The sequence below is a fragment of the Lampris incognitus genome, chromosome 17 (assembly GCF_029633865.1).
Source record: "Lampris incognitus isolate fLamInc1 chromosome 17, fLamInc1.hap2, whole genome shotgun sequence".
Lineage (NCBI taxonomy): Eukaryota > Metazoa > Chordata > Actinopteri > Lampriformes > Lampridae > Lampris > Lampris incognitus.
The window spans coordinates 27,834,668-27,861,648 of record NC_079227.1 but is presented as its reverse complement, the minus strand read 5'-3'; the positions used below and the strand labels follow the sequence as shown (position 1 = coordinate 27,861,648).

The 26,981-nt window shown below is 40.3% G+C and overlaps 1 protein-coding gene across 2 annotated transcripts in view; it reads right to left on the bottom strand.

The window, feature by feature from the left end:
* Window positions 1–26,981, bottom strand: part of LOC130127298 (calcium-activated potassium channel subunit alpha-1) — a 116,748-nt gene that overhangs the window by 31,665 nt on the left and 58,102 nt on the right. For both annotated transcript variants that reach the window (XM_056296897.1, XM_056296896.1), the window contains exons 4-15: window positions 20,196–20,289; window positions 19,947–20,058; window positions 12,918–12,993; window positions 10,991–11,066; window positions 10,553–10,723; window positions 8,748–8,839; window positions 3,936–4,046; window positions 3,660–3,765; window positions 3,416–3,498; window positions 2,157–2,226; window positions 796–951; window positions 461–570 (exon numbers count right to left, since the gene is read on the bottom strand). In XM_056296897.1, the coding sequence (XP_056152872.1) occupies window positions 461–570; window positions 796–951; window positions 2,157–2,226; window positions 3,416–3,498; window positions 3,660–3,765; window positions 3,936–4,046; window positions 8,748–8,839; window positions 10,553–10,723; window positions 10,991–11,066; window positions 12,918–12,993; window positions 19,947–20,058; window positions 20,196–20,289 (1,257 nt within the window). The remainder of the gene's footprint in view (window positions 1–460; window positions 571–795; window positions 952–2,156; window positions 2,227–3,415; window positions 3,499–3,659; window positions 3,766–3,935; window positions 4,047–8,747; window positions 8,840–10,552; window positions 10,724–10,990; window positions 11,067–12,917; window positions 12,994–19,946; window positions 20,059–20,195; window positions 20,290–26,981) is intronic.

Below are 26,981 nucleotides of genomic sequence, written 5' to 3'. Positions count from 1 at the left end.
GTAATGTCATTAGACTTCACGTAAACTATACATTTTTTTGAAATAAAGTTCATGCTCTTAAAACATTCACAAAACAAATCCAGTTGTTGCAAGTGTTACAATAAAAAAAAAAAAATTACAGCCTAATTTTAGGAATAGCCCAGAAACTATTTTCCGGTCTTTGCTGTAGAACACACAAATACATACTGCCTCGTGTTTCCATGCTTCCAGTCTATTGAGTGCAATTCTTCTTATTCTAATTGGCTGACTGTGTGGTTTTTACATTTAACGAACATTTCTACAGTCAACAGAAAATTATAAAAACTGCTCAGCAGAACCAACTCCAAAACAACATGTCTGAAGTCGGCAAATGTTTCAGTGCCGAGCATTCAGAAGAGCAGAGCAGAACTGGAGAGACAAAGGCAATGACAATGACATTTAGCAAAAGACACGCATATATGCATATATAAAAAGATCTTACTCGCAAATGACAGGGAAAGACAAGCCCACAAAGGCACTAGACAGGTACTCGGTGTACATTTCATTGGCTACTCCCTCCAGGTAATACTTCTGCCATGTGTCCTCCTCAATCTAGAAACAAAAATGAATGCACAAAAACGGAGAATCTATTTTTGCAAAATCACTGCTACAAAAAAATGGAACGTTAAATATAATAATACCTTGAACCCCCCCCCCCTCACACACACACACACACCTCTGCATTAAAAATGTATGAAGACTACATTTTATTTTAAAAATTCATTCTTGAAAGTACGCCGGTGGGCACAGATGGGAATGTAATAGCCTGGACAGTACCTTGATGAAGGACCTCATGGAGAACAGGTTGGCCAACATAGTAGAGAGGCCCTGAGCCAGGCAGCTCTGGGCGATAAACCCCAGCTTCAGCTCAGCAAGGCAAATGGCGTCGTCCCCCTCCTTCCAGTTCCAGCTTGGGATGTTCAAGAGGTGGGCCTTCAGAACAGGAAGACATCATGTGAGCCCACGCTCTCTTTACAGCGTTACACATGGGGCTGGTGCCCGAACCTCACACTGTACAGACCAGAGGCAAAACTACCATACATGCAGGTAATGCAGCTGCGTTGGAGCCCGCAACAGTTTAGGACCCGCACTCATGGACCCCCTCTTTATTTCCCCACTATCATATCAAAGATATTGAGTGTGCCCGCACGTAATTATGGATATGTGTACTACTGTGTAGCAAAATCCACACAGAAGAGTTCGCTAGCTGGTCAAATGTCAAGACTTCGCACAGCAAGAAGCCCGGAGAGTGTGCCTATGATGTATGTAGGTCTTATTCATTATTTATTTGACTAATAATCAACTCAACTGACACACTTGTGTTTTGGGTTTATAAGGCCTATCCGCAGACATGAATAATGTTATCAATGTGCTGGCGAGCTATCGCCAATTATATTTTCATCTGTAAAAGGTGCTCCAATACCCTATTTTGTTAAGTATCAGTACGTATCTTTTTTTTAATTTTTTTTTTTTACCTGTTTCCCCCCAATTGCACTTGGCCAGCTACCCCACTCTTCTGAGCTGTCCTAGTTGCTGCTCCACCCGTTCTGCCAGTCCGGGAATGGCTGAAGACTACCACATGCCTCCTCCAATCCATGTGGAGTCGCCAGCCACTTCTTTTCACCTGACAGTGAGGAGTTTTGCCAGGGGGACGTAGCATGGGGAAGATCACACTATTCCCCCCCAGTTCCCCCCCCCCCGAACAGGCCCGCCCGACCGACCAGAGAAGGCGCTAGTGCAGCGACCAGGACACAAACCCACCCGCAGACATGGCCAATTGTGTCTGTAGGGACGCCCGATCAAGCCAGAGGTAACACGGGGATTTGAACCCGTAAGCCCCGAGTTGGTAGGCAACGGAATAGATCGCTATGCTACCCGGACGCCCAGGTCTATCATTATCTTGGCCTTGGTATTGAGGCTCCTATAGCATGGGGGTCTCCTAGTAATCATTTCATTTAGGCATCAACTGTGCAGTGCATCTCGCTGTTGCTGGTTGTTTTAAAGCTGTGGGCTTGCATTCTTTCATTCACTACTGACATAAAATTATGTTATGTCTGATTGTGATGGGCAGGCCGGGACCCGCTTTGACCATCTTGCATTGTGGCCCAGCGCTGACTCGTTATGCCTGTGGTACAAACCTTGTTGTGGTACTGCAACATCTGGGTGATTATTCTGATTTTCGGATGGTAGTTCTTGATGGAAATGACCCTGAAATGGGCCGAAAACAAAATTAGAGCATGTTTTTTTGTTTATCCCCAAAGTTTGCAAAATGGTTCCAAAAATGCTTTTTGAGTTTGAACTGATTCAGGTCGTGCTCTTAGCTCTGACATAAGAGAGTAATGCAATCAGTAGGTCGCTCCTGGTGAGAAAACATCTGCGTACAGCAATTACCAGATCTAACAGACTCTTATGCACATGGTTTGCATCCAGGAGAAAGTAGATATTGGTTTTCCTGTAACACCATGTGTCTACCATCCGTTGCATGACATACAGTGTCTTTGGAGTGAGCACTTATCCCAGACTGCTTTGAAGCTTTTTTTTCCGAGGGGGGGATGGGGCTAAGAAGTAGAGGTGAAATACAAACTACTTATAAAATCCTGCAAAACACAAGGGGTTCTGTATCTTCAAGGCTCAGCGTTTTCGGTTTTTACCGATTTTCACCGAAAAATAACCAGATTTTTGAACTGATTTTCACCCGGATTTTATGTTTCCACGGATCCAAAAGTTGTTCCTGTTTGTGTGAGGTTATGTAACAGTGTCCTCTTGTGGCGAAATTCGGCACGCTGGATGGCTTTGAAAAATAAAAACCGAAAACGCTGAGCCTTGTGTATTTTGAATAGTTTCTGGATTCTTTATACGACTACGAACAATACATACAGACATCAAAGAAGGTTGAATCGGTTCATGTTGATACAATGTTTACTGACAGATACGTTTCATCACTCATCTAAGTGACATCTTCAGTCTGAACTGACAGCAGGCACCCCCACCGCTTCAATTTAGACTGAAGAGGTCACTTAGATGGGTGATGAAACGTATCTGTCAGTAAACATTGTATCCACATGAACTGATTCAACCTTCTTTGATTTTCTTACCTGGATTATTGAGCATGCATCAAGACAATACAGACTAACCTTTAAAAACTGTAACGAACTTGGAAGTGACCCTTTTTCTAAATTCATGTCAGACATGAAGCACATGTTAACAAGTAAGTCATCCCCATGATGAACGTTGTTGGACTCATTACTTTTACCAGCGTCAGTAATTCTACTCCACGAAAATGACGCAAACCAATTTGTAATGCTTCTCTTCAAGGCTATATTTGCTATATTTAGTCACAAAAGAATTCAAAATAAGTTGTTTTTTTTGGTTTATTACAGGAAGCCCGTCCACCTACCTCATGATGTTGGACGCGTCCTCGGCATCGGGGTCTGCGCAGTACTTATTTGCTAAGATCAAACAGGCGTCTGCTGATTCAATCTGAAAACGAGATGAAAGACAGCAGCCAGGAGCAGATGACTGAATGAGGTCATCGCGCACGTACTACAGCAAAAACACAGACTGTTTGGACACGGCCCATCCATTACAAATAGTTTCCCCTTCGGGCCACAAAGGAAACGGTACTACCATCTGTCAGTTACCTTGACTCTGGCCAGATCGTGCGGGTTCAGGACAGATCCTTGGTAGAACTCCACCTGTGTGAAGTGGCGCTTAAACAAGGCTTCCAGCTCAAGATTAGGGGAAATACTACAACAACAACAAAAAAAAGACAAGAAAACAGTACGCCTGCATAAATCTCAGAGCCTGTTTTGTTTGTAGTCCCATAAAGACACGATGGTGGCTGTCTGAATACATCAACTGCTGTGTTGCACGAGTTTCAGAGTTTATGAAAAAAGACATTAATACTCTGTACTTACTTATGGAGAAAAACAATTTCTACATTGACATCATCCCTGTCCTTGTGTAGGAAGTCTTTTAGAAAGTTGGACACACTCTCGAGTGTTATGTGGCCGCAGACGACGATGTGCCTGGAAAAATGAGGTGCAGGATAATAAAGAAACCAGGTAGTGGCCACAGCTCACATCACCAAGACAAATGTGAAGGTGTCATCGTCACCTTCGCTCTGGAGTCATGTTACGTATGAGGGGATGATGGGAAATGAAGTTAAAAATCAGTGCTACTGCAAATGCTGCAGTTCAGACCTTATTGTGAAACTCGGGTTAAACAACGATGCAGACTGTGATGTTAATGGAGGAAAATGGGAGGTTTTTGTTAGAGAACAGGTGGGACTGAGCGCTTCAGGTTATTTACGCTAATGCAGTGGTGAGTGAGGAACGAGTGGGGGAGGTTAAAGAGAACTATGGATTTCAGTATCAGATTATAAAGGATCAGATTTACTTAGATGGAGATTATGAAATTTCCGCTCCGCTCATCTAGCGTTGCACGCATCTCAATCTTGCTCGTTTTCAATTTTTCAGTGACCTTTAGGCGAGCATCTGACTTTGTTTAGTGAGACTTAGAGTAGCTTATGGTCAAATATACTTAAATATAATTTATTTATACCCACTCACAAAGGTAGGATGTAGAGGTTGTTGTGGAGGTCGCACACGCTATCATAGCCATATTAGAAGCCACAAAACGTGTCCTTTCTGTAGCGTGAATTATTATCATTTACCATTTTAAACCACATTTTACTTAGCGGCTGTGAGGCTTTTGTGCAGGGAAAAAAAATGAAACTTGTTGGAAAAAGCATCACATCACTTTGGTCATCTTCATGAAATCCATGCAGTGTGGTTTACTAAATCATTGCACATTGTGAGAGTACTTCGTGGGTTATAATGTGATTATATATGTGATACTTTCCAAACAGTGTCCCATTGTAGTATATTTACTTTTTATCTAATCATATGTTTTCCGATTGCTCTGCAGATTTCCGTCAAGGCTGCAACATCAGAAGAATATGAGCATGTTCAGCATATTTTATGATGTATCTACAGGGTTTAACGTTAATGCGGAAAGTTTTTGCACATTATTTTAATTTGTGTGTATGTGTACATGTGTATATGTGTATATATATAGCTTTTTTTCCCTGGAAATCATCAACGGTGTAGATAAAAAGTGCTCAACAAATGAGGAGCGGAATATTAAGATCGATGTAGGGAAAAAAACTTTCATGCATTTCAGTACAAGCTTGTTTCATGCATCACGCACTCATCAGCTGCCACTGTGATTAAACATTGTTGTTTAATTCTCAGAGAGAATTTACTTATCAAACTGAAACAGGCTTGTACTGTCTCATAGAGAATGTACTTGACTAAATGGATTATTTTGCTCCTTATTTGTTGAGCACTACCCCTACTGTTGAGTGTTTCTTTTAACAAAGTTTTATATATATATATATATATATATATATATATAGCTAGTGTGTGTGTGTGTGTGAGAGAGAGAGAGAGAGAGAGAGAGAGAGAGAGAGAGAGAGAGAGAGAGAGGATAATAATGATAATAATAATAATAATAATAATAACAATAGTTAAATAATTAATAAGCACTACTGGTAACTGATTACCAGTCTGGTTTTTACGCTGCACCTGTATATGTTCTGATTTCTTGTATCTGTCTACATATATGTATATGTACATGTTCGGTATATGTTCTGACTTCTTGTTATGTGTAATGACTGCTTTGGCAATACAAGTGCCTATTTGTCATGCCAATAAAGCACTTTAGAATTTGAGAGAACGAGAGAGAGAGAGAGAGAGAGTAAAAGAGGCAAGTGTGAAATAAGCAATCAAGAAAATTGAGAAAGACAAAAAGGAACAGAAAAAAGAATGAAAGAATTAAAAAGAAAACAATGTGAAATATATTTGTTAGTGTCTTACACATGTAGACAAGAATAATAGTCGATGCTCCATCATGGATGCGGTCATGACTCATGTGAACACAATGCACTAACTTGAGACCTGACGTGAACTGTCCGGTAATGAACAAGTTAACGTAGAGACAGCTTACAGATATACATACATATATGTGGAAGCACCTTAACATTATTAATCACGCACAGGATCAAAAGTTTGCTAGGGAGCATTAAACCATACTGAGCACCAAACTGCTCCGTTCACTGTTTGCAAAGTTAAAATTTGTCAAAACAATTCACAAACTACCTCAGTGGGATGTGTAGGTGAAATGTACTTGCTGAATTTATTTATACCATACACTACAATACACACTGTATAACTCTAATACGTATGAGCAAGCCTAGTGTGTGTGCTCCCTATGACCACCACAAACAACATTTCTCATCTATAAATCAGTGACATGAACACTTATTGTCTTGTTAGCATTTATATAAACTGTAATGGGAATATATATATATATATATATATATATATACACACACACATACACACACACATATATATATATATATATATATATATATATATATATATATATATAAAATACAGCAACAAAAACAAAAAAACATGATTAAAAAATGAAATGCATCTTACTTTGGAACCTGTAATACACCAGATGTACTTTGACTTGTTATAATAAAACAAATAAATCAATAAATAAACATACAAAGACCAACAAAAGAAGAAAAGATTTGGTCGAAGAGACCAGCCTAAACCAAGCCTCGGTTCTTCACTACAAGGACAAAATCTAATAAAAAGCAAGCTAACAGAAATGCTCAGAAGGCTTAGCGGCCGGACGACTCCCACCACATTGTTCATAACAACAATGTTAGATTTATACGGAGTCCCGAGTCGTATTTTTCTTTTCTCAAGACTGCATTAAGCCCGTAGGGTGTAGGTTCGACTGAAGATAAAGGCCAAGAAAGTACAATACTAGCAAGACTTGGAAGATAGACAAGCATAGCCAGGAAAGAAAAAAAAAAGACATCTGTTTTTCCAGTGAAGAAAAACAAAAGAAGAAATAAAAAGAAATATAAATCAGCGAGAAGCAAGTGATGGCATGTGAGACTTGATGCAATGTTATCAATCCTGCACTCCGGTGACTCTTGAGTTTCTCATTTTGCTGTATTTCTTTTCCAGATCACCCCAGTGGACTTTAATAAGAGGTACTGCTGGATTTTGAATTGCCTTTCAAGAGAAGTAAAACATGAACTAGCCGAATGCATTTACATGGTGTCTTTGATTTGATTTGATTTGATTTGATTTTTTTGGATATTGAGATGTTTTATTAATCCCTGTGGGGAAATTACGCTCTGCATTTAGCCCATCCTAGCTGTGTAGCTAGGAGCAGTGGGCAGCTGCCGTTCAGCACCCGGGGACCAACTCCAGTTCGTCTTGCCATGCCTCGGGGTCAGGGGCACAGACAGGAGTATTAACCCTAACGTGCATGTCTTTCTGATCGTGGGAGGAAACTGGAGTACCCGGAGAAAACCCACCCCAGACACGGGGAGAACACGTAAACTCCACACAGAGGACGACCTGGGATGACCCCCGAGGTCAGACAACCCCGGGGTTCGAACCCAGGACCTTCTTGCTGTGAGGCAACAGCGCTAACCACTGGGCCACCGTGCCGCCAGTTGATGACATTGCACTGATTGTTGCTGCTTTCTTGTTCGCTATTATGCCTCGTATCAAGTCCAATAAAGGCAAAGACATGTGGGTTATATGTGTATGACACCTGCATAGGGTCAACCCCTGCGTGTGGCTGTCTTTTGATTGGGTTAAATTAGGACTGTGGACCGATAGTTGGGGATGATTAAATTGCATGCTAACTGGTCTCATGCTGTGAGTAAAGGACACTGATGAATTTGAGTTTCCCTTTCGTGCAAAACTTCTGCCATCCCGGCTTATTGTTTGGCTATGGGACGTGCGTTTGGAGGAAAGGTGGGGTGAAACAGAACAATGCTTTATGGACTGGTATGGGAAGATGTGCGAGCCACAAATACAAAACACAAGCACAAATGAACATAACAAAAGACACAATTTACCATAAAACAGTAACCACTGTAGGATTTTCTCAATATAAACTAATGTCAAATGAGCTGTGATGGCTCTTAATACATATTAGATGGACAGGGGGCTAACCCTGAGCAGTTTCAGACCGGATTTGCACAAAGATAAACAGGGACACTGTTCTAACAGTGACAAATATAATAATAATAATAACATTATAACCTATTATTCAACAGCATGGTCGACTCACATCTAATTCCACAATAACAGTTCACTGAGGAAATCCTACATGTACCATTTTGGTGCATGACAGATACTCTTCTAAATGACTTGAAGCAGCCATTTAAATGTGTTCAAGCAGCAATGATAATACGCACACATAGAAAGCAGGAGCATACAATACAGTAATCATGGCCAAGTTCTTCAGTCACGGTGTGACTTTTTTACAAAACACTTTTTCATTTTGTATGTGGGAGATTGCTAGACCTCAAATTACAGTTCCACAATATCTTTTTTTTTCCAAGATCAGGGTATAATCACCTCTTTAAGAGAGGGTCGCTTGAGTCACACAAAAACCACACCAGTGTAAGTTTTGGGGTTTTTTCTTCATTTAGTTTGACTTACTTTCTGCCTCTGGTCGAGTTATAACTCCCTCCGTATTTCTTCCGATTAAGGATGAGAGCAGCAATTTCTGGCACGTAGCGAGCAAACATGGCCTACATGCATGGAAAAGAAAAAGAAAAGGGCATGCAGAGATGGCTCTACTACTGCGGAGGCAGTAGAGCCTCCTAGAATACTTACTTTCTCCCATTAACCGCACTATAGGAACCACCATATTTCTTGCGGTTTCCTATTAACTCTATGATTTCAGGGACGTAGCTCGCAAACATGGCCTAAGGGAGAAGATAGGAGACAGAAGAAAGAGACTAAAAAAAATAGACAGGCAAAGGAAGAGCAGGTCCTCTATTTTTGTTAAAGAGATATCCGTGAAATCTGGTAGGGGGAAAAGAATACGTGTGCAAGAGTAGTATTTATATCTAGTTATTAACAGGGCAAAAAAAAAAGAAGAGGAAAATGAAAAAGTACAAAACGAGCAAATTCTTAAAATGAGTCAGCCATGATGGGAGAGAAGTGTATGAATGCAGCCTGAATTTGCTCCATGGTAATATTTCAAATACTGGAAAAAAGAAAAAAAACAAGAAAAAAAACAAGAAAAGAATGGAGAGCGAAAGAAAAGGAAATTATCAAGGATTTCAGAGGAAAAGAAAAACAAAAGAAGGAAAAAAAATGACACAGCTGACCACTGAGATGTCAATCTGTGCTAGAAAAATGAAAGTGACAAGTCTCAAGATAAAGCCTTATGTGCCATGTTTCGTCCAACAAACACACACGGGGGATTGATTTGAGCGGCCTGGCTGGAGGGAACACAGATGTCACGGTGTTAAACCAGGAGATGCTGAACTCGGGGGCAGAGAAAGCTCCCATCAACACCACGTGAAACTGAATGAATTTACTAAATCCTCTACAATGAGCCAGATTGGGTGCTTCAATTGTTGATCCTGCGATTGTATGTTGTTTTCATGAATTTGGAGGATATATTTTATTGGCAAAAATAAACAGGGATTCCCCTGTCTGCTCAAGGTACCATGAGACAATACTCTCAGATTCTGTCTGGTCTTTGGGGGAGGGGGCTTGGCCGGCATCTATAAAATGCAAAATTCCTTGTTTGTTATAGTATTTAATTGAGTAAATCAGGTCTGTGTCTCGCAGATGAACGACACTGTAACAAATCTCCGATGGACAGGACTGTTTCATTATCGCTTCACCATACTGGGTTACCAAAGTAAAAGCCCTAACTTCAAAATAAAAGCCCCCCCCCCAACTTAGTCTATTTCTTCCAGAAGAATAGCAAAATAATCAAAAATGTAATAATCAAATGCAAACTTATGTAAGGTTAGGGTTATCAGAATTTAAAAAAAAAAATCTTTAGATTTGTGTTCTACACACCAAAATATGTTATTTGAACACTCCTCTCGATTGATTTACAAAAAATACAGAGTATGGCCCACCCTACTGGGATATCTGTGCATGTGCACTGTCTTCTATGACCATGTGAGAATGTCAGACTGCAGCGTTAACCCCATCATGCCGGCCTACAAATAATCCCCCTCTCAGTGTATTTGTTGGAAAGTGGGTAGGAGGAGCCGGAGGGTGGAGCCACCTGAAACCGCAGTACTTTTACAGGTGATAATGGGTGCAAGTTAAAATCAAATATTGAACATACTTTACAGTAACTAAAACAGACAAACAAACCAACAAATACACAACCAAACAAACAAATGAATAAATAAGCATAACTTGTAGCTTCAGCGTCATTGAAATGCTAATCATGTGCAACTGTGTGCAATGTTTAGGCCTATTTAACACATCTCACACACCACACTGTGACAAACTGTTTGTGCACAAATTGTTCCATGCAAGATGATATTTTCAGTGCTCTCTTTCTATCTGTTTTAGCATTTCCAGCATTTACGTGTCACTTGTCGTCATGACGTTTGGCTATATGGAGGAGCTGATCAGGAATAAAGTAAGAGAGGGATTTTTACCAAACCACCAAGGATGAAGAAGACCATGAAAAGGCGGCCCAGGGTGGTTTTTGCATAAACATCTCCATAGCCCACAGTGGACATAGTGACCATGAGTAAGTAGACACATTCCCAGTAGGAAAGTGCTTGGGAATTTTGGAAGTTTTCCCATGGGTCCCCTGAGTTTTCCACCTGGAACAAAAGTCAGTATTCATACAGGACACAGAGAATTGACACACACGCTTTACTAAAACAGGTGACGTACATATGTCTTGTTCTTTTCTTTTCTAGAAAGCTTCCATAATGGTTTAACAACATGACACGCAACTTCATTTGTTACTAAAATGATCGTCAGAAATTTAACCGAGATAAAAAAGCTAATCTGCTGCTACAGTGCATGGATATCTATCACCACAATAAGCATCTCCTTGTTTCCTGCGATGGCCCTCGCTGACTTACCAAATGTATGAAGCCCGCTGCCGTAAGCCATGTGCTTATGAAGATTGAACATAGGTTCACCAGCTTTATTGAGTTGCTATTGAAAAAAGGGAGCCAGACAATAAATAGAAGTAAAAAAAAAAAAAAAATTCTGCAAATATTTCCATACGTCATTATATTCGAATTAATTGAATGTGGATATGACTGCAAGATATCCAATCAGATGAAATATGTATGTATAATGTTGCATAGGTGCATGCACCAAAATCCACTGGACACAGTTCTCATGCAAAATTTAGTCATAATGTAGGAAACAGTACGCCCGACGATGATAAATGCAAAGTTAATACTGCAAGAGGCTCTTTTAAAATCTCTCTACAGATGTAGTCCTGAGCTGCTTAGCCATCATTGCATTCAACAAAGGAAAAACCCACAGAATGCCTTGGAAAATGGTGCCATCTTATGGCACTAACACGGGTCAGATTAAAAGGCAAAAGTGCTGTTATCTTCAAATCTTTTTCTTTTCCGGTCTCGTCTGCATGCATTGAATTGCAAGGCAACACACTTCTGTGCACAAAAACAGCACGAGACACCGCACACAAAAGCATATGTTGAGAGTTAAACGCACATTCTCTTGCAAAGAAATACGTAATCCCGTTAAATCTCAAAACAGATGAAGTCAACGGTTTCCTTCCAAAACATCGTATATCTGTGTCTTGAAAGAATATATGGCCTGAAATTCATCAGTCGGTCCCACCGAAAAAACACAAGATGATTTTGTCATAAAACCACGACTATATTAGAAGGCTTGTAGATAAATCCTGATGTAAATCTAAACCTCATAATGTGCCTTCACTTCATAGCTAGGATCACCTGGTAAATGAAGCAGTCAATTTCATGAATCTTTTTTTTCCTCTCTCTAGATCTATATTTATGTCTACATCTATATCTATATTTGGAAAAGAACTCTTTGCTTGGAATAATATAATATATATTATATTATTCATTCATTCATTATCCAAGCCGCTTATCCCAACTGGGGACGCGGGATGCTGGCACCTATCCCAGCAGTCATTGGGCAGCAGGCGGGGAGACACCCCGGACAGGCCGCCGGTCCATCACAGGGCCGACACACAAACACACACATTCACACCTAGGGACAATTTAGTATGGCCAATTCACCTGACCTACATGTCTTTGTACTGTTGGAGGAAACTGGAGCACCCGGAGGAAACTCACGCAGACACGGGCAGAACATGCAAACTCCACACAGAGGACGACCCCAAGGTTGGACTACCCTGGGGCTCGAACCCCGGACCTTCTTGCTGTGAGGCAACCACACTAACCACTGCGCCAATATACCACGCAAATTATTATATCATATTATATAGTATTATTACTATTATATATAATATGGTATATATATTTGGAATAAATATAGCTATCTATATCTCTTTGCTTGCTTTGGTCGAGGCATTGCCGCTCTCCATTCATGCTTTGTGTGCGTCGCTCTTGCCTCCATCTGAGTAAATGAGGCAGAAGATTATTCTGAAACATTTTGCTAAGCTCCTGCTGACATCTGTGCAAAAAGCCCCGGTTCTAAGCAGCGGGCGAGCAGAGTTCGAGATCGTCCAACAACTCCCATCACATGCCCAACACCCAATTGAGAATTACATTCATATTTCAGTGAACACCGCCACGGTGTCGTTTTAAACTCTCATCTACACGTTTTGAAAGCCAGGCAAGCGGCTGAACTCGTGCTATGGCTAAATTTGCTTCAGTCTTTGGTGCTAAGGGCAAATGTTCATGCAAGTCAATGTACTTTTCTGTTGAAGTGAATGCAGCTTGCAATGAAACCACACGGTGCTATGCATGCAGTGTTTCAAACCACTCAGGTGAATGAGAGAGACGACAAACAAGATATAAATGATGATGTAAACACACTTACCTTGTTTTTAATATATTCAAAAACTGTAAAATTTCTGAGAACTGTATCAACCTTAAGGCCCTTAAAAACCTCAAGCCTGTTAAGAGAGAAAAGACCACAAAGAAATTATTGAAGGTGAATAAAAAAATACTTTTCCAACATTTTCAAAAGACATTGCCCCAATGGTCCATACTGTACATCCACAATAACACACCTTTGAAATGTTCATCCATGCTTATAAGCTTCATTGAACTCATAAAAAAAAACACTACAGGTAAAAGAGCACTTCCATCAAGTCATTGCAAAAGGAAAAAAAAATATGAAAATACAGAAATTGTGGAGGTAAAAATGAAAATCAGCAGAACATCCAAGAAATCTTTGGATCAAATGCACGACTCATACGCTTCAGGTTCACGAGGCTCGCTTCTTCTCGAAGCACCGACGCCGAATGTACCTGGTAGCATTTTCATTAGCGCGGCATAAGCGGCCCGGCGTGGAAGAGATGTAAACCTGGATTAGAGTAAAGACAGGTGGAAAGCCGACCGGCCCCGCTGAATGAGTAAGCAGCAGTGACGTCAAATCCTAAAATTTGAGGGAATTCAGGTAGGAAAATTACCTAACTGGACCTGTGGCTACGGGGTCAAGGACACAGTTATTCAGAAATTAACAATATCGACACTGACCTCAGCTTGCCAGCGAGCAGCTTTGACGGCCGTCCATCAACAGGAACAACAACACTCACTGTTGCACAATGATGCCGCCCTGATACTGACACTGCGGAGGCTACCAAGGTTTAGCACGCAAACAGTGTTATATACTGCATGTATCTCTGATCATTTTGTCTAAAAAGCTCTGATGACAAATCCATATTCAGTCAATCAAGTTGCATTTTGTATGCCGCTTTCTACATGCAACAGCCACTCAAAGCGCGTTACACTTAATTAATTAATTCACAAACACACACACACACACACACACACACACACACACACACACACACACACACACTCACACACCAAAGGCATGTCAGCTATGCAAGGTATGCAAGGTAACAGCTGCTGATGTTATCCATCCGTCCATCCATTATCCAAAACTCTTATCTTGCTCAGGGTCGCAGGGATGCTGGAGCCTATCCTAGCAGTCACTGGGCAGGCGGGGAGACACCCTGGACAGGCTGCCAGGCCATCACAGAGCCAACACACACACACACACATTCACACTTAGGGACAATTTAGTACGGCCAATTCACCTGACCTACATGTCTTTGGACTGTATATATATATATATATATATATATATATATATATATATATATATATATATATATATATATATATATAAAAAATCATATTGATGTTCTACTTTATATGCTCTTACAATAACACTAAATCTCCAAAAAAGCGTGTCTGATAATGTAGCTCGATGAAAATCAACTGGTTTGTATTTCATCATCGATACCAGGCAGATCAGCATCAACTGTTAATATTGCAATGAACTTCCCTACTAAGTCTGAACACCAAATATTCCACAGTTGACTGAACATTGCATTCAATGGTTGAATAGAGTCCACGGTCAGTAACAGCTCTTGCAAATGATAAGCTGTAAATAATAACAAAAATGTTCCTATAAAATTCTTGCATGTCATAAATCAAGTAAAAATCCATCTTCACATGCAAAAATATGGACAAGCATATTCCCGGCACTGAACATGTGACACCAGGACAGAAAAATGTGACGAGATATCACTAAAACAAAAATGTGCCGTGATCCATGGTGTAATTCTCCATGCTCATTTTTCATTTCAAGTTAGTTTGGGCCAGATGGCAACAATACAGTACAAAATCCTGTACCTGAACCTGCTCCAGCTAACACACACACGCGCACGCACGCACGCACGCACGCACGCACGCACGCACGCACGCACGCACACACACACACACACACACACACACACACACACACACACCCACCAAAAAGCTCTGGACAAGCCAATCTCCTGCAAGGCTTTGGAAGAGAAACCAGTATCACCATACCCCGCAGGTCTTACCCCAGTAGGAGATTACATGGAAACATGAACATAAACTGTGGCACAAGCCGTCTTGGTCCTCCGGCTCATTGGCCTGTCCGTGGCCCATTCTGACCCTGTAACCCTTTTGAAACAGGTCCCCCGTCGATTTCTTGCGTCTTCTTGTATTGAGAAAAGTCTCCGAGTGTGTACCTCCATCGGGCCCTCTGTACACCAACATCTTAGTGGGAATCATTTTTAACGCCCGGCAAGCTGGAGAGCTTTTACCACCAATTTCACCTCAGCCTCCCCCCCCCAAAAAAACCTCGTTAAGTTCAAAACCTCCCGAGGTCACTCGGCTCCAAGTGATGCTTTCCTTGTATCTACTTCTTCACCGATTTGCAGTCATCTCCTTATCCTTTGCAAAACAAAACCACAACAACAACAACAACGACAACAACAACACACTCGGAAAAAAACGGAGGAAAAAATCAGTCAAGAGGTTTACAATAATAGCACCAAGCCAAGCAGGGCCAAAACAGCTGAGGACGCTTGATCTGGAGAAGCATCACAACTTGTTGTGCCGCAGACCCCCATGGCGTCCTCTCGTTGTGTACGGCCGCGTATGGCGAGCTTAAAGCACACCCCTTTCCCATCAGGATATTACTGTGTAAGCTCCTTTAGGATTCATCCAGGGAAAGGAAGAGGCCAGAGAGCAAGTCTGTCCATCAGATGGCCAGATAATGTAACCTACATCTCATCCCATAAACACCCGCAGCTCAGCACAATCACAGCTTTATTTGGTAATCTTTGACGAGAGAACAGGACGTCTGCTGTCTTACACTTCCTCTTTTTTTAAAATTTATTTTATACCAGGTGTCAGCTGATGTCAGACCAGCATCAAACAAAGCTGTGGCTAGAAAACTCCATGCTTTCCTTCACTGGATTTAGTGAGGTGGTGGGGGTGGGGGTGGTGGTGGTGGGGGGGGCATCATTAATCCTAAATTAATCACAGCCGATGTAATTAGCCCTACAGCGATTGTAGCTGCTATTGAAACTGAACGTGCAGCATGAATTATGGAGAAAGAAATTAGAGCAAAGCAACAGCTTACTGAAATATGAGCCTGCAAAGTGTCAGCTTCGATGATAAAACCGGCGCAGTGGTCGAAAGGTGAATTAGAATGGCCTCTGTTAGGGGTAATGGAGTACATTTGCCTCGGTTCATTTGAGCGCGGCACGGATTTAAGGAAAATAAATTCAATCCCCAGAGTTTGCGTTTGAGGACAGCCGACGCCGGTCACAGCAGGCGGCTTAATGCTAAAAGCTTCTTTCTGTGTTTACATTTAGCCCCTGGGTGAAACGCTGCAACATGTGGTCAATAGCCGGCCATGGATTCCCCATCTAGATGGCCAATGCTCTGTTCAACTTAACATTTGCAGGACTACCACTACTACTACACTTCTATACTTCTCTCTACCATTTTCTACTCTCTTTTCTATTCTTTTCTATTATTATTATTATTATTATTATTTTATATTATTATTAATTTTTTTCTTTTCTTTTCTATTATTTTCTATTTTAATCTATTTTCTACTCTTTTCGCTCCTTGGAATACTGCTGGAATATTCCAATGGCGAATAATCGGAAACAAATGACTTGCGTGGCTACTGTCTGAGCAAAGTTCTCAAACATAGATCTGGTAGATTTTCAACCTGCGACTACAAATGTCAACATACATGGAAAAACTACTGCAGCTGTACTTCTAATATCTGTGGCGAATTCTATTGGAGTGTTCCTGCTGGAAGTCAGGGGGTTCATTTGCTTATTACCCACAATGCCGCTGAAGAGTGTTAATGTTTTGTGTTATATTGTAGGATATTGAACATGTTAAAAACGGGCATATCTGTTACAGATAGCGGGGATGTTGTGGAAGGTAATGGGGACGTTATTAGAAAAGTTGTATTGGACACCATCAGTGTAAAGAGTAGGCAAATAGGTTAGATCAGTTCTGCGGCCAAAAAAAGGAAAAAAGCTGAGACCAATACAAACTTGTGTCTGTTATCACTGGCTTGTCTTACAGTCATTAAAAGCTTGCTGGTTAACTCTGACAGGTTTGGCTGAGGAGTCCATTATTTGAACACGTCACACATCATTCTCAAGAGTAACTCCTCTGACAGGTCCATTGGAAAATGGTTACACCATTACCTCGAAAGTGTTTTTCTATGGCATGCAAAAAATGCTTCCTCGATGTGTGTGTGTGTGTGTGTGTGTGTGTGTGTGTGTGTGTGTGTGTGTGTGTATTCCTGAGCATATGTGTGTGTCTGTATCAAAATGCTAAGATAACAGCACTGGTAAAATGACTGAGGGCCGAATAATTGAGATACAGCAATTTGATGGCAGGAGAAGTTTTCATAGCCTTATCTAAAATAGTGTTAAACTACAGCCAAAGATTATGGCCTTGCACTTGTCACATGGTTCACCTCATTTAAACAGAATAAAAGAAAGCAATGCGCTAATCTTCTACTAAACAATCATCCCCTGTCCATATCGACCAGGATTATGTCTTGTGGTACAATTCTTCCACTGAAATGAGCTTTAAGGATCCGAGTAAATTGTTCTTCGGGATCCTCTGAAATTATGCAGGTTTGTGTAGCAAACAGAGGAAAAGGTTAGTTTGGACATCCCTACCTTCTGAAAGGCAACATTTAAAGAAATCTTAGGTTACTATATAATACGACGTTGACATCAATGACGTTACTTTATCATTATCAGTGCAGGAAAATGCATACTGTAAAAAAAACTAACAGTTTCCACATGTAAAATGATAAATATGAGATTGGTGGAGGATGAACTCCTTATCAAGTATCCTTGACAGTTCAATGGCATCACTGATATGTCAACACGCAGGCTAGGGCTTCACTAAAGAGGGTAAAAAAAAGAAAAAAGAAAGATAGTCATCTGCAGGCCTACGTAGGCACAGCTAGCTGGTCTGCACGTGTTTAAGTGCAGTCCTGATTAAACTGAGTGGACACTGAAATGGGTGCATGGTTAAAAATGCACAAAAGCTTTGCACAACGAGTTCAGCACTAAAGCCAAGCGATAAAAGACTATTGCCGTCCATAGTAAGTCATGTCATACCTCACTGAAATTCATAACCAGCAGATTCTTAATGATTTATATTAGCTTGAGGATAAATTCTGTTAGGCTACAGACAATATATCAAACAGATGATTTTCAAAAAAAGATCCTCCTATGATCCATTTCTCACAGTTTCTCACAAACCAAAATCAGTAGAGTAACAAAAAACCTTTGCAAACACACATGGGCGTCTCTACTGTTTGCATATTGTATTTGTAGTCACCCTACTTCTTCCATAAGAATTGTTTTACAGTTAAAAAAAAAATTGAAACTGCAACCTCAAAGTCTCATATGTCCACCAGATGGCAGTGTTTAGACGTGCCTTACGCGGCAGCTGTGGCCCTGTTGTTTTAAAGCTACCACAGACTTTCCTTAATCACGCCTGGACAGACACACAAGTAGATTATGTCTCTGTATCTATGGGCCTCCGCATTTACACACAAGTAAGAAATTGCTATCGGTGAGAGTTGTGGCGGGGGCACATCGCATACTCAGGGTAGAGCTAGGTGGTGCGGACAGTACCAGTAGCGCATATTCCTAGAAACCAGAATTAAAACACCTGAAAGGCAGCACAAAATTATCTCCGTAATCCTCTAAATCCTTCCAGACCTTTCCTAGTGATGAGCTTCACACATTTTAGCAGATTGTCTTCCAGCACCGGGGCCTTTTTTATTTTTTTATCCATTCAAGCACATTCAATCATAGACAGATTTCCGCTGAGAGTAATTACAGGTCTGCTGGAGAGTTCAGTTCGAGAGGTGAAGGATGTTGGAACGATAGCGGCACAGCCGAGCCCGTACAGTCAAAGACCGAGAATCATTTTAAGGAGCATTCAAATCAAATCACTATTCGTGAAAGGTCATTGAAAAGGTCGTCTGAACGGTGCGGCGGATGACAGTGACTGAGTGTTTAATAATCTCAGGTACGAGCATAAGGCTGATGCGTGAAACTCAAGAAGCTCATAAGCAACTGCGGCAGAGGCATCCTTCCGCTGAGCATTTCCATGTTAGCAGCACAGAACATTTATTCTTTAAAAGCTCTCGTGATTTTTCAAACGTTCAACCTCCCCATGCATTTCGTGCAGAACATGAAATGGAATTAAGATTATTGCTGATGGTTACAGATGTACAGTACCACATTGTACCAACAGGTTTCCAACCCCAGAAAGTGAATCGGTTCATACAACGCTGAGCGGGAAAAACGTTTCATCACTCATCTAAGTGACTTGGTCAGTCTCAGCTGACTGCAGGTATCCCCACCCTTATAAACAATACAGTTGCATAATGACCGAAACCGGCACAGTTTCATCACAACTGAAACCAGACAACTGGTTTCATATGCAGATTACCATGACCGTTAATCAGAGTTACACTGGGCATGTGTACTATTCTGAGGATTGGAGAATAGTTGCAATCACAGCATTGTAAGATGACGACAGATATACTCTTAACCCCCCTCCCCTCGGTTCAGGGATGGTCGTTCCCTACCTAGATTATTGAGCATGCATCAAGACGGGTTTCCAATCTGCACCCATCATGATGGTGGGCTTAGTATATTTATTTCACTAAGCATTGAGCCCTGAATCATTGGTGATCGATACCTTGGTTGAAAACTAATGGAGGCTGTTTTATTCTGTACTGAGGTCTCATCTCAACTTGCAAAGTCACTGCGTTGAGCAAAAATGCATGTTCGGCATGATAATTCGACCAAAGTACTTTACAAAGTTTACAGCCTAACTGTTTTCTCCGTTACAAGAGGCTGAGACTTTGTCATCACTGACAACCGCTACACACCCGAGATCCACAGGGTGGCACCACATGCATTATCCTGGTCTGACAACAAGAGATGAATGGCTACTCTGAAAAACATGGTCTGCAGCCAAGCAAAATCAATCTCCATCTCCTTACCGAGCCAACTCCTGTTCAGATACACCGACACAAATACTGGGGGGACCGTGAAGAAGTCCACCACTGAGTTCACCTCGAGCCAGAACCACAGCTTGTCATTGGCAGCAATAAACTGTGGAAATAAAGAAAACATTGTTCATATTTGAAAGCTTGTCCATGACGGAGATCTGTGCCCGCACTCCTTCTCTGTGTTTCTCTACTGAACCCAGGGGGGTCTGATTTGCATTAGGTACCAGCGGTTTTACTTACGCGTAGGCCGAAGTACAATAGGAAGAACACGTTGAAGGCCATGTCAATTTGCAGAGTGAAGTCTTTGTAGAAGTTCGGACAGGACTCGATAGCACTGTGGAGCAGAAAGTAAGATATAATCATGAAAAATGTTATCAGCAGCCCAGAAAAGATTTGGGCAAAAAAATGAATATATTAAAATGCATTAAATTTCATTTAATGAAAATGATTGATGATAATAATAATAATAATAATAATAATAACAATAATAATAATAATAGTGCATTCTTCTTTTCCTGAAAATGCATTTTAAGATTTTCAAAAGAAGAGCAACACAAGTGTTCAAAAAAGTGCAATAGTTGATATTTTCCCAATCGTTTGTCTGTTGAGAAAGGAACATGCATTTATTGTCATACAAGCAATCATTTTTCAATGTGCTTGATTAACCCTTAAATAACTGCCAAAATAATCTTCCCTAAATCCTTAACTTCCAAGAAAATTATGTTTTCTGGGTGCAATATCACTTCATGAAAGTATGATTTTCATCTTTTTTCTTTCTTTTTTCTTTTCTTTTTTTTTTTTTTGGTCACAACACTGCATTTCCTCCGTTTTGGGTTCCGGAGCATTTCAGGTGAATGGAGGGATATATTTTGGGGGAAATGCAGAGACGGGGCAGTCGTTTAAGGGTTAAACACATGCAGGGTTTATGTCTTCTTTTGAGTGATCAGGCAGCCATAGCAGATGCTAGCAATGGAGTGAAGTCTCACCCTCAAAACGCTCGTATCTGGCACTAAGAATTCAAGTACAAAGAGATAATTAATCGAGTAAATGTCATGACTTGGTGATGAAACTGTTATCACATTCATAACCTGGTGATGAAACATAGCACACCCTGTATGTTATCCGGACCTGAAATGACAACACAGGCTCACTTTTCATACATACCGCACACACAAAACTCACCATAAAAAGTAGGGGGGGGGGGTTTAGACATATTTCATGAATTTTGCAGTTAAAAAGCTTGAAAGAGGTAGATAAGAAAGCACATAAGTTCATTCAACCTGATGTTCCACATATGTCACTTTTTTTTATGATGGACGAAGTGATTGATCAAGTTTTCAATGGTACTTGGCATCTTGGTAAATGCGAGTCATGCATGTTGTTATTCCTCAGTGAGCGTACCAGAGATATCTGCAGCCTATGTTAGTGTCAAGCGGATTACTGTCACATGTTAAGAGTGATTGTTCGTCATACATGCTGTTGGTTTTTCATAGTTAACCGTTCCATGCAGTTTCTCTTGTGCCGCCGAGCTCCAATAGTTTCATCTTGACAGTGAAAGTCTCTCTGAGCGTGGCAAACACCATTTGATACCAGACAGATTTAGGCCAAACTCCTTCTGTTGCATCGAAATATAATAAACTAGCTATGATCAAATACTCTCCCAAAATAAAGTTTGCAGACACTAGAATACCTTCGGGGATACCATTTCAAGGCCAGTCTGATGTACACCGGTGCAATTCAGGTGAGGTGATTTCCTGTGTGATGCAGCCAATCGGAGCCGAACAGCCGCTATTGGCCTGGGCATATCAAACTTCCTACCGTCACAAAAACCTCAATTTTTCATCCATCCAGAGGACGTGGCCATGTCTAGTCAGTATTCATGGAAATTCTGAAATAGTACAGTCATCGTAAGACGGGACAACTCTTTCCCACTGGCACCTCTAAGAATAGTTCAATGTGTTGAATAGTCCTACCCTCAATCACACTAATGATGTACTAGTCTGCTGAGTCCCTGTCACAGCAAGGTGACAGGCCAGAGTAATGACCATACTGCAGCCAGATCTGCTATGTTAAATAATTGAGTTCTAGTGAGCCTGGTCAGGATGTGACTAAGCCTGATATGAAGCACAAGCCCCTCTATTCCTATTTTGGTCCTCTCTCCATCACTTAGCTGTGATACTCAAATCAAACTGGGTGTGTCCAGGATGGACCAGATGCAGCCAAATGCAAACGAGACTAGGTAAAAAACCTCGTAGACTGGACCATGTATGGCCAATGTTCGAAAGTTTGGCCAATTTGTTAAAGGGATAAGTCAGTGGTAGAGTCTATAATGTTAATTACTGGATGTTAAATGTTTACCTGCAATTTTCTGTGGTGGTCCCTGTTATGTTTGTTGTTACAATGTACCGCATTCCATTTGTTAGTGTGCAATATCTACTTGCGGATGTCTCTCATTTTTCCAAGACTCACTCTGTATTGAGTGTTTTGTCACAGAGTGATTGTTATTTGGGGTGCTTTAACTGTGCGCTCTCCATCATGCCTCTCAGCACATGGCAAGCTGTTTTCTCTCCTATTCTGCTCTATGCTGGACCGGCAAGTGCGTAACCAGATGTGGGAAGGAGCAGCCAAATATCCCATTCTTGGCATTTCAGTAGTATCCACGAGAGAGAAATGGTATAAAATAAAATATATAGCAGCATTTCAATGTCCTTAAAAAACAATCTTAAACTTTTAACAGTTAATGCGAGGGGCCTCAGAGACAATCTAAAAAGAAAAGCTATGTTGCTTGCAATTCTATTTAATAACTGTCCGGGAAAAGTAGCAACAACTAAATCTAGTCATGATGATCATTGGCTTATATGTGTGTTACATTTAGACAACTCCTCCCTAATTCTGGGAAATGTTTATGGTTACCGCAACACAATGCAAAATAGAAACCTTCTTGCAGACATCAAAGAAACTGTTACAACTCAAAGAAAGATATTCTACAGAAAATGTAATAATAGGTGGTGACTGGAACGTGGTTTTGGACGAGAGACTTGACAGATCTCCCAGCAAATTTATGAGCCCTCATCCTAACACAGTATTGGTAAACTTCTGCAACATGTTATGCCTTCATGACCCTTGGAGAGAAAAAAATCCAAATCATAGACAATTTTCTTGGTTCAAACCAGATGTCTCAACCGAATCTAGATTAGATTACTGGTTAGAGGCAGATACAATGCTTAGCCAAATATCAAATTGCGAAATATCCCCTGCACCACTTACTGATCACTGCTGTATTGATTTATCAGTAACACATATAATGCAGTCTGCCAGGAAAAAAGGATACTGGAAATGTAATGCCGATCGTCTAAAATATGATGAATACTATAATGGCATTGAAGACCTTATTCAAGAAGTCTTGCAGGATGACATCATATTATCATATTGTCAGAAATGGACATTTTTAAAATAAAAAATCTGCCAATATTCAATCTCCTTCGGGAGCACGTCCCCACGCTTAAGCATATCAGCTCCTTCACACCTCTGGGCGCATACACTTCCGATGGCCTTACGGTCTCACCATCCCACTTCTGACACCAATGTAGCAAATTCGGGGGGCAGTCTAGGAGACCATGGCCACAGCCGGGACGTGAACCTGTGTCTCCCACTCCACAAGCGACGACGTTAACCAGTCGACTAAAGGGTCCGACCCGTTAGCCAATGGCTACCGAGCCTACTTATTCGTGATCGTTACAATATATTACGAAGATAAACGGCTTGGAAGAAGAAAATAGAGAGGAGATACATTTGATTAGCATCAACCCAATATTAACAGAGAACGACAAAAATAAACTATCTTCATTGCAACTCAAACTTGATAGAATTTATGAAAGAAAAGCTCGAGGGGCATTTATCAGGTCTAGATCTAAGTGGATTGAAGAAGGAGAGAAAAATGTTGCGTATTTTTGTAGATTGGGAAAAAAATGGCAGGAGAGAAATTCTATCAGAACTCTTACAATTAATGGTACAGATTGCACAGACCCAAAATTAACTGCAAAAGAAATAAGGGCATTCTATCAAAATCTATATAGCTCATCCTTTTCTATAGCAGATTCTGAATTTTTCTTGAACAAAATTAAAGATTTTATTCCCCAAATTGACAGTGGCTTCAGGGAAGAATGTAATGAGGATTTTACTTTGGAAGAATTAGACAAAGCAGTCATGGGCTTAAAATAAGATAAATCTCCTGATTTATCTAATTTTAAGTGCATGACTGCTTTGTCTAATTCTTCCAAAGTAAAATCAGGCTGTCAGACCATCAGGCCCTGATGGTCTGACAGCCAACTTTTACAGACACTTTTGGGGTTTGCTTAGAAATTTAATTTTCCAAGTCTTTAGAGAATTACAACTAATTTCTCACTACCAATCAGCATGAAACAAGGCATCATTACACTCATACCAAAGCCAGGTAAAGTCAGTAAGCTCTTAGATAACTATCGTCTATTAAACAACGATTTTAAGTTACTAACCTACATTTACACTAACAGATTAAAAAGAAGTCTGGATCAAATAATTAGTGAAACACAAACAGGGTTTATAAGCGACAGGTCCATACATAATAACATAAGACTAGTGCAAGACCTTACCTTTTAGAATATAGCCATCTAATAGAGGATAAAGGATTCATTCTATTCCTTGACTTCTACAAGTCTTATGTATGTACACTACCGTTCAAAAGTTTGGGATCACCCAAACAATTTTGTGTTTTCCATGAAAAGTCACACTTATTCACCACCATATGTTGTGAAATGAATAGAAAATAGAGTCAAGACATTGACAAGGTTAGAAATAATGATTTGTATTTGAAATAAGATTTTTTTTACATCAAACTTTGCTTTCGTCAAAGAATCCTCCATTTGCAGCAATTACAGCATTGCAGACCTTTGGCATTCTAGCTGTTAATTTGTTGAGGTAATCTGGAGAAATTGCACCCCACGCTTCCAGAAGCAGCTCCCACAAGTGGGATTGGTTGGATGGGCACTTCTTTGAGCAGATTGAGTTTCTGGAGCATCACATTTGTGGGGTCAATTAAACGCTCAAAATGGCCAGAAAAAGAGAACTTTCATCTGAAACTCGACAGTCTATTCTTGTTCTTAGAAATGAAGGCTATTCCATGCGAGAAATTGCTAAGAAATTGAAGATTTCCTACACCGGTGTGTACTACTCCCTTCAGAGGACAGCACAAACAGGCTCTAACAGGCACTATTTAATGAAGATGCCAGTTGGGGACCTGTGAGGTGTCTGTTTCTCAAACTAGAGACTCTAATGTACTTATCTTCTTGCTCAGTTGTGCAACGCGGCCTCCCACTTCTTTTTCTACTCTGGTTAGAGCCTGTTTGTGCTGTCCTCTGAAGGGAGTAGTACACACCGGTGTAGGAAATCTTCAATTTCTTAGCAATTTCTCGCATGGAATAGCCTTCATTTCTAAGAACAAGAATAGACTGTCGAGTTTCAGATGAAAGTTCTCTTTTTCTGGCCATTTTGAGCGTTTAATTGAACCCACAAATGTGATGCTCCAGAAACTCAATCTGCTCAAAGAAGTGCCCATCCAACCAATCCAACTTGTGGGAGCTGCTTCTGGAAGCGTGGGGTGCAATTTCTCCAGATTACCTCAACAAATTAACAGCTAGAATGCCAAAGGTCTGCAATGCTGTAATTGCTGCAAATGGAGGATTCTTTAACGAAAGCAAAGTTTGATGTAAAAAAAATCTTATTTCAAATAAAAATCATTATTTCTAACCTTGTCAATGTCTTGACTCTATTTTCTATTCATTTCACAACATATGGTGGTGAATAAGTGTGACTTTTCATGGAAAACACGAAATTGTTTGGGTGATCCCAAACTTTTGAACGGTAGTGTATGGATTTACTCCTAGATTCTGTAACATAACAGAATCCTTTTATAATGACACAACTAGTTCAGTAGCACAACCTCAAGGTACCTCACCTCGTTTCGCCATCAATAGAGGGGTTAAACAAGGATGCAACATTTCTCCATTCTTATTTATTTTGGCAGCAGAAATGTTGACGATTCATATAAAAAAAAAATTCTTGTCAAAGTGAATGTTTTTGATGTACAGATAGCCAACTGGCTGATGATACCACCATCTTCATAAAAAGTTTAGAACAAATTCCTAAAGTTTCTGAATTAATTGATATTTTCTCTAACGCATCGTGTTTAACACACTAAATGTGAATTAATGGCCATACACAGCTGCAACCTTACAAATGCCTATAATATTCCCATCAAATCTTCTGTGAAATATCTTGGCATTCATATAACCAAAGATGAAAAAACTAGCGAAACCTTAAATATACAAGACAAAATTCTTGAAAGTAAATCTAGGCTGAATATGTGGTTACAAAGGGACTTTGTAGTTTTTGGAAGAACATACTTAACTAAAATGGAATCCTTAGCAAGATGCATTTATCCTGCATATTCAATGGCCATACCTAATAAATTCATTAAAACCATTAACCAACTGAACTTGAATTTTATTTGGAAAAATCGGGTTCATTATATTAAAAAAAATCAGAAATAGTGAAAGAATACGAAGATGGTGATATAAAAGCTATTGATTTTGAATGCTTAAATGCTGGGTTAAAATTAAAATGGCTAAAATCATTCCTGCTGAACAAAAATTGTATTTGGTATTGTCTCCCCAGAGGTTTGTTAAAAAAAAGAAAGAAAGGGTGGTATAGAGTCTGTCCTTAAATGTGATTTTCAGGTTGAACAATTGTCAGTCAAACTGTCCTCATTTCACAAACAGGTACTGTTAAGCTGGAAACTCATGTACACGCATAATTTCACCCCACATCAAACCCCCATCTGGAACAACAGATAGTATGTACTTTGTAATGGCAAATCTCTCTACTTACGACATTGGATGGATAAAAACGTCTGGTCAGTAACCCATCTAATTAACGATCAGGGATACTGGCTATCTTGTGAAAACTTCTGCTCGAAATAGGACATAGTCT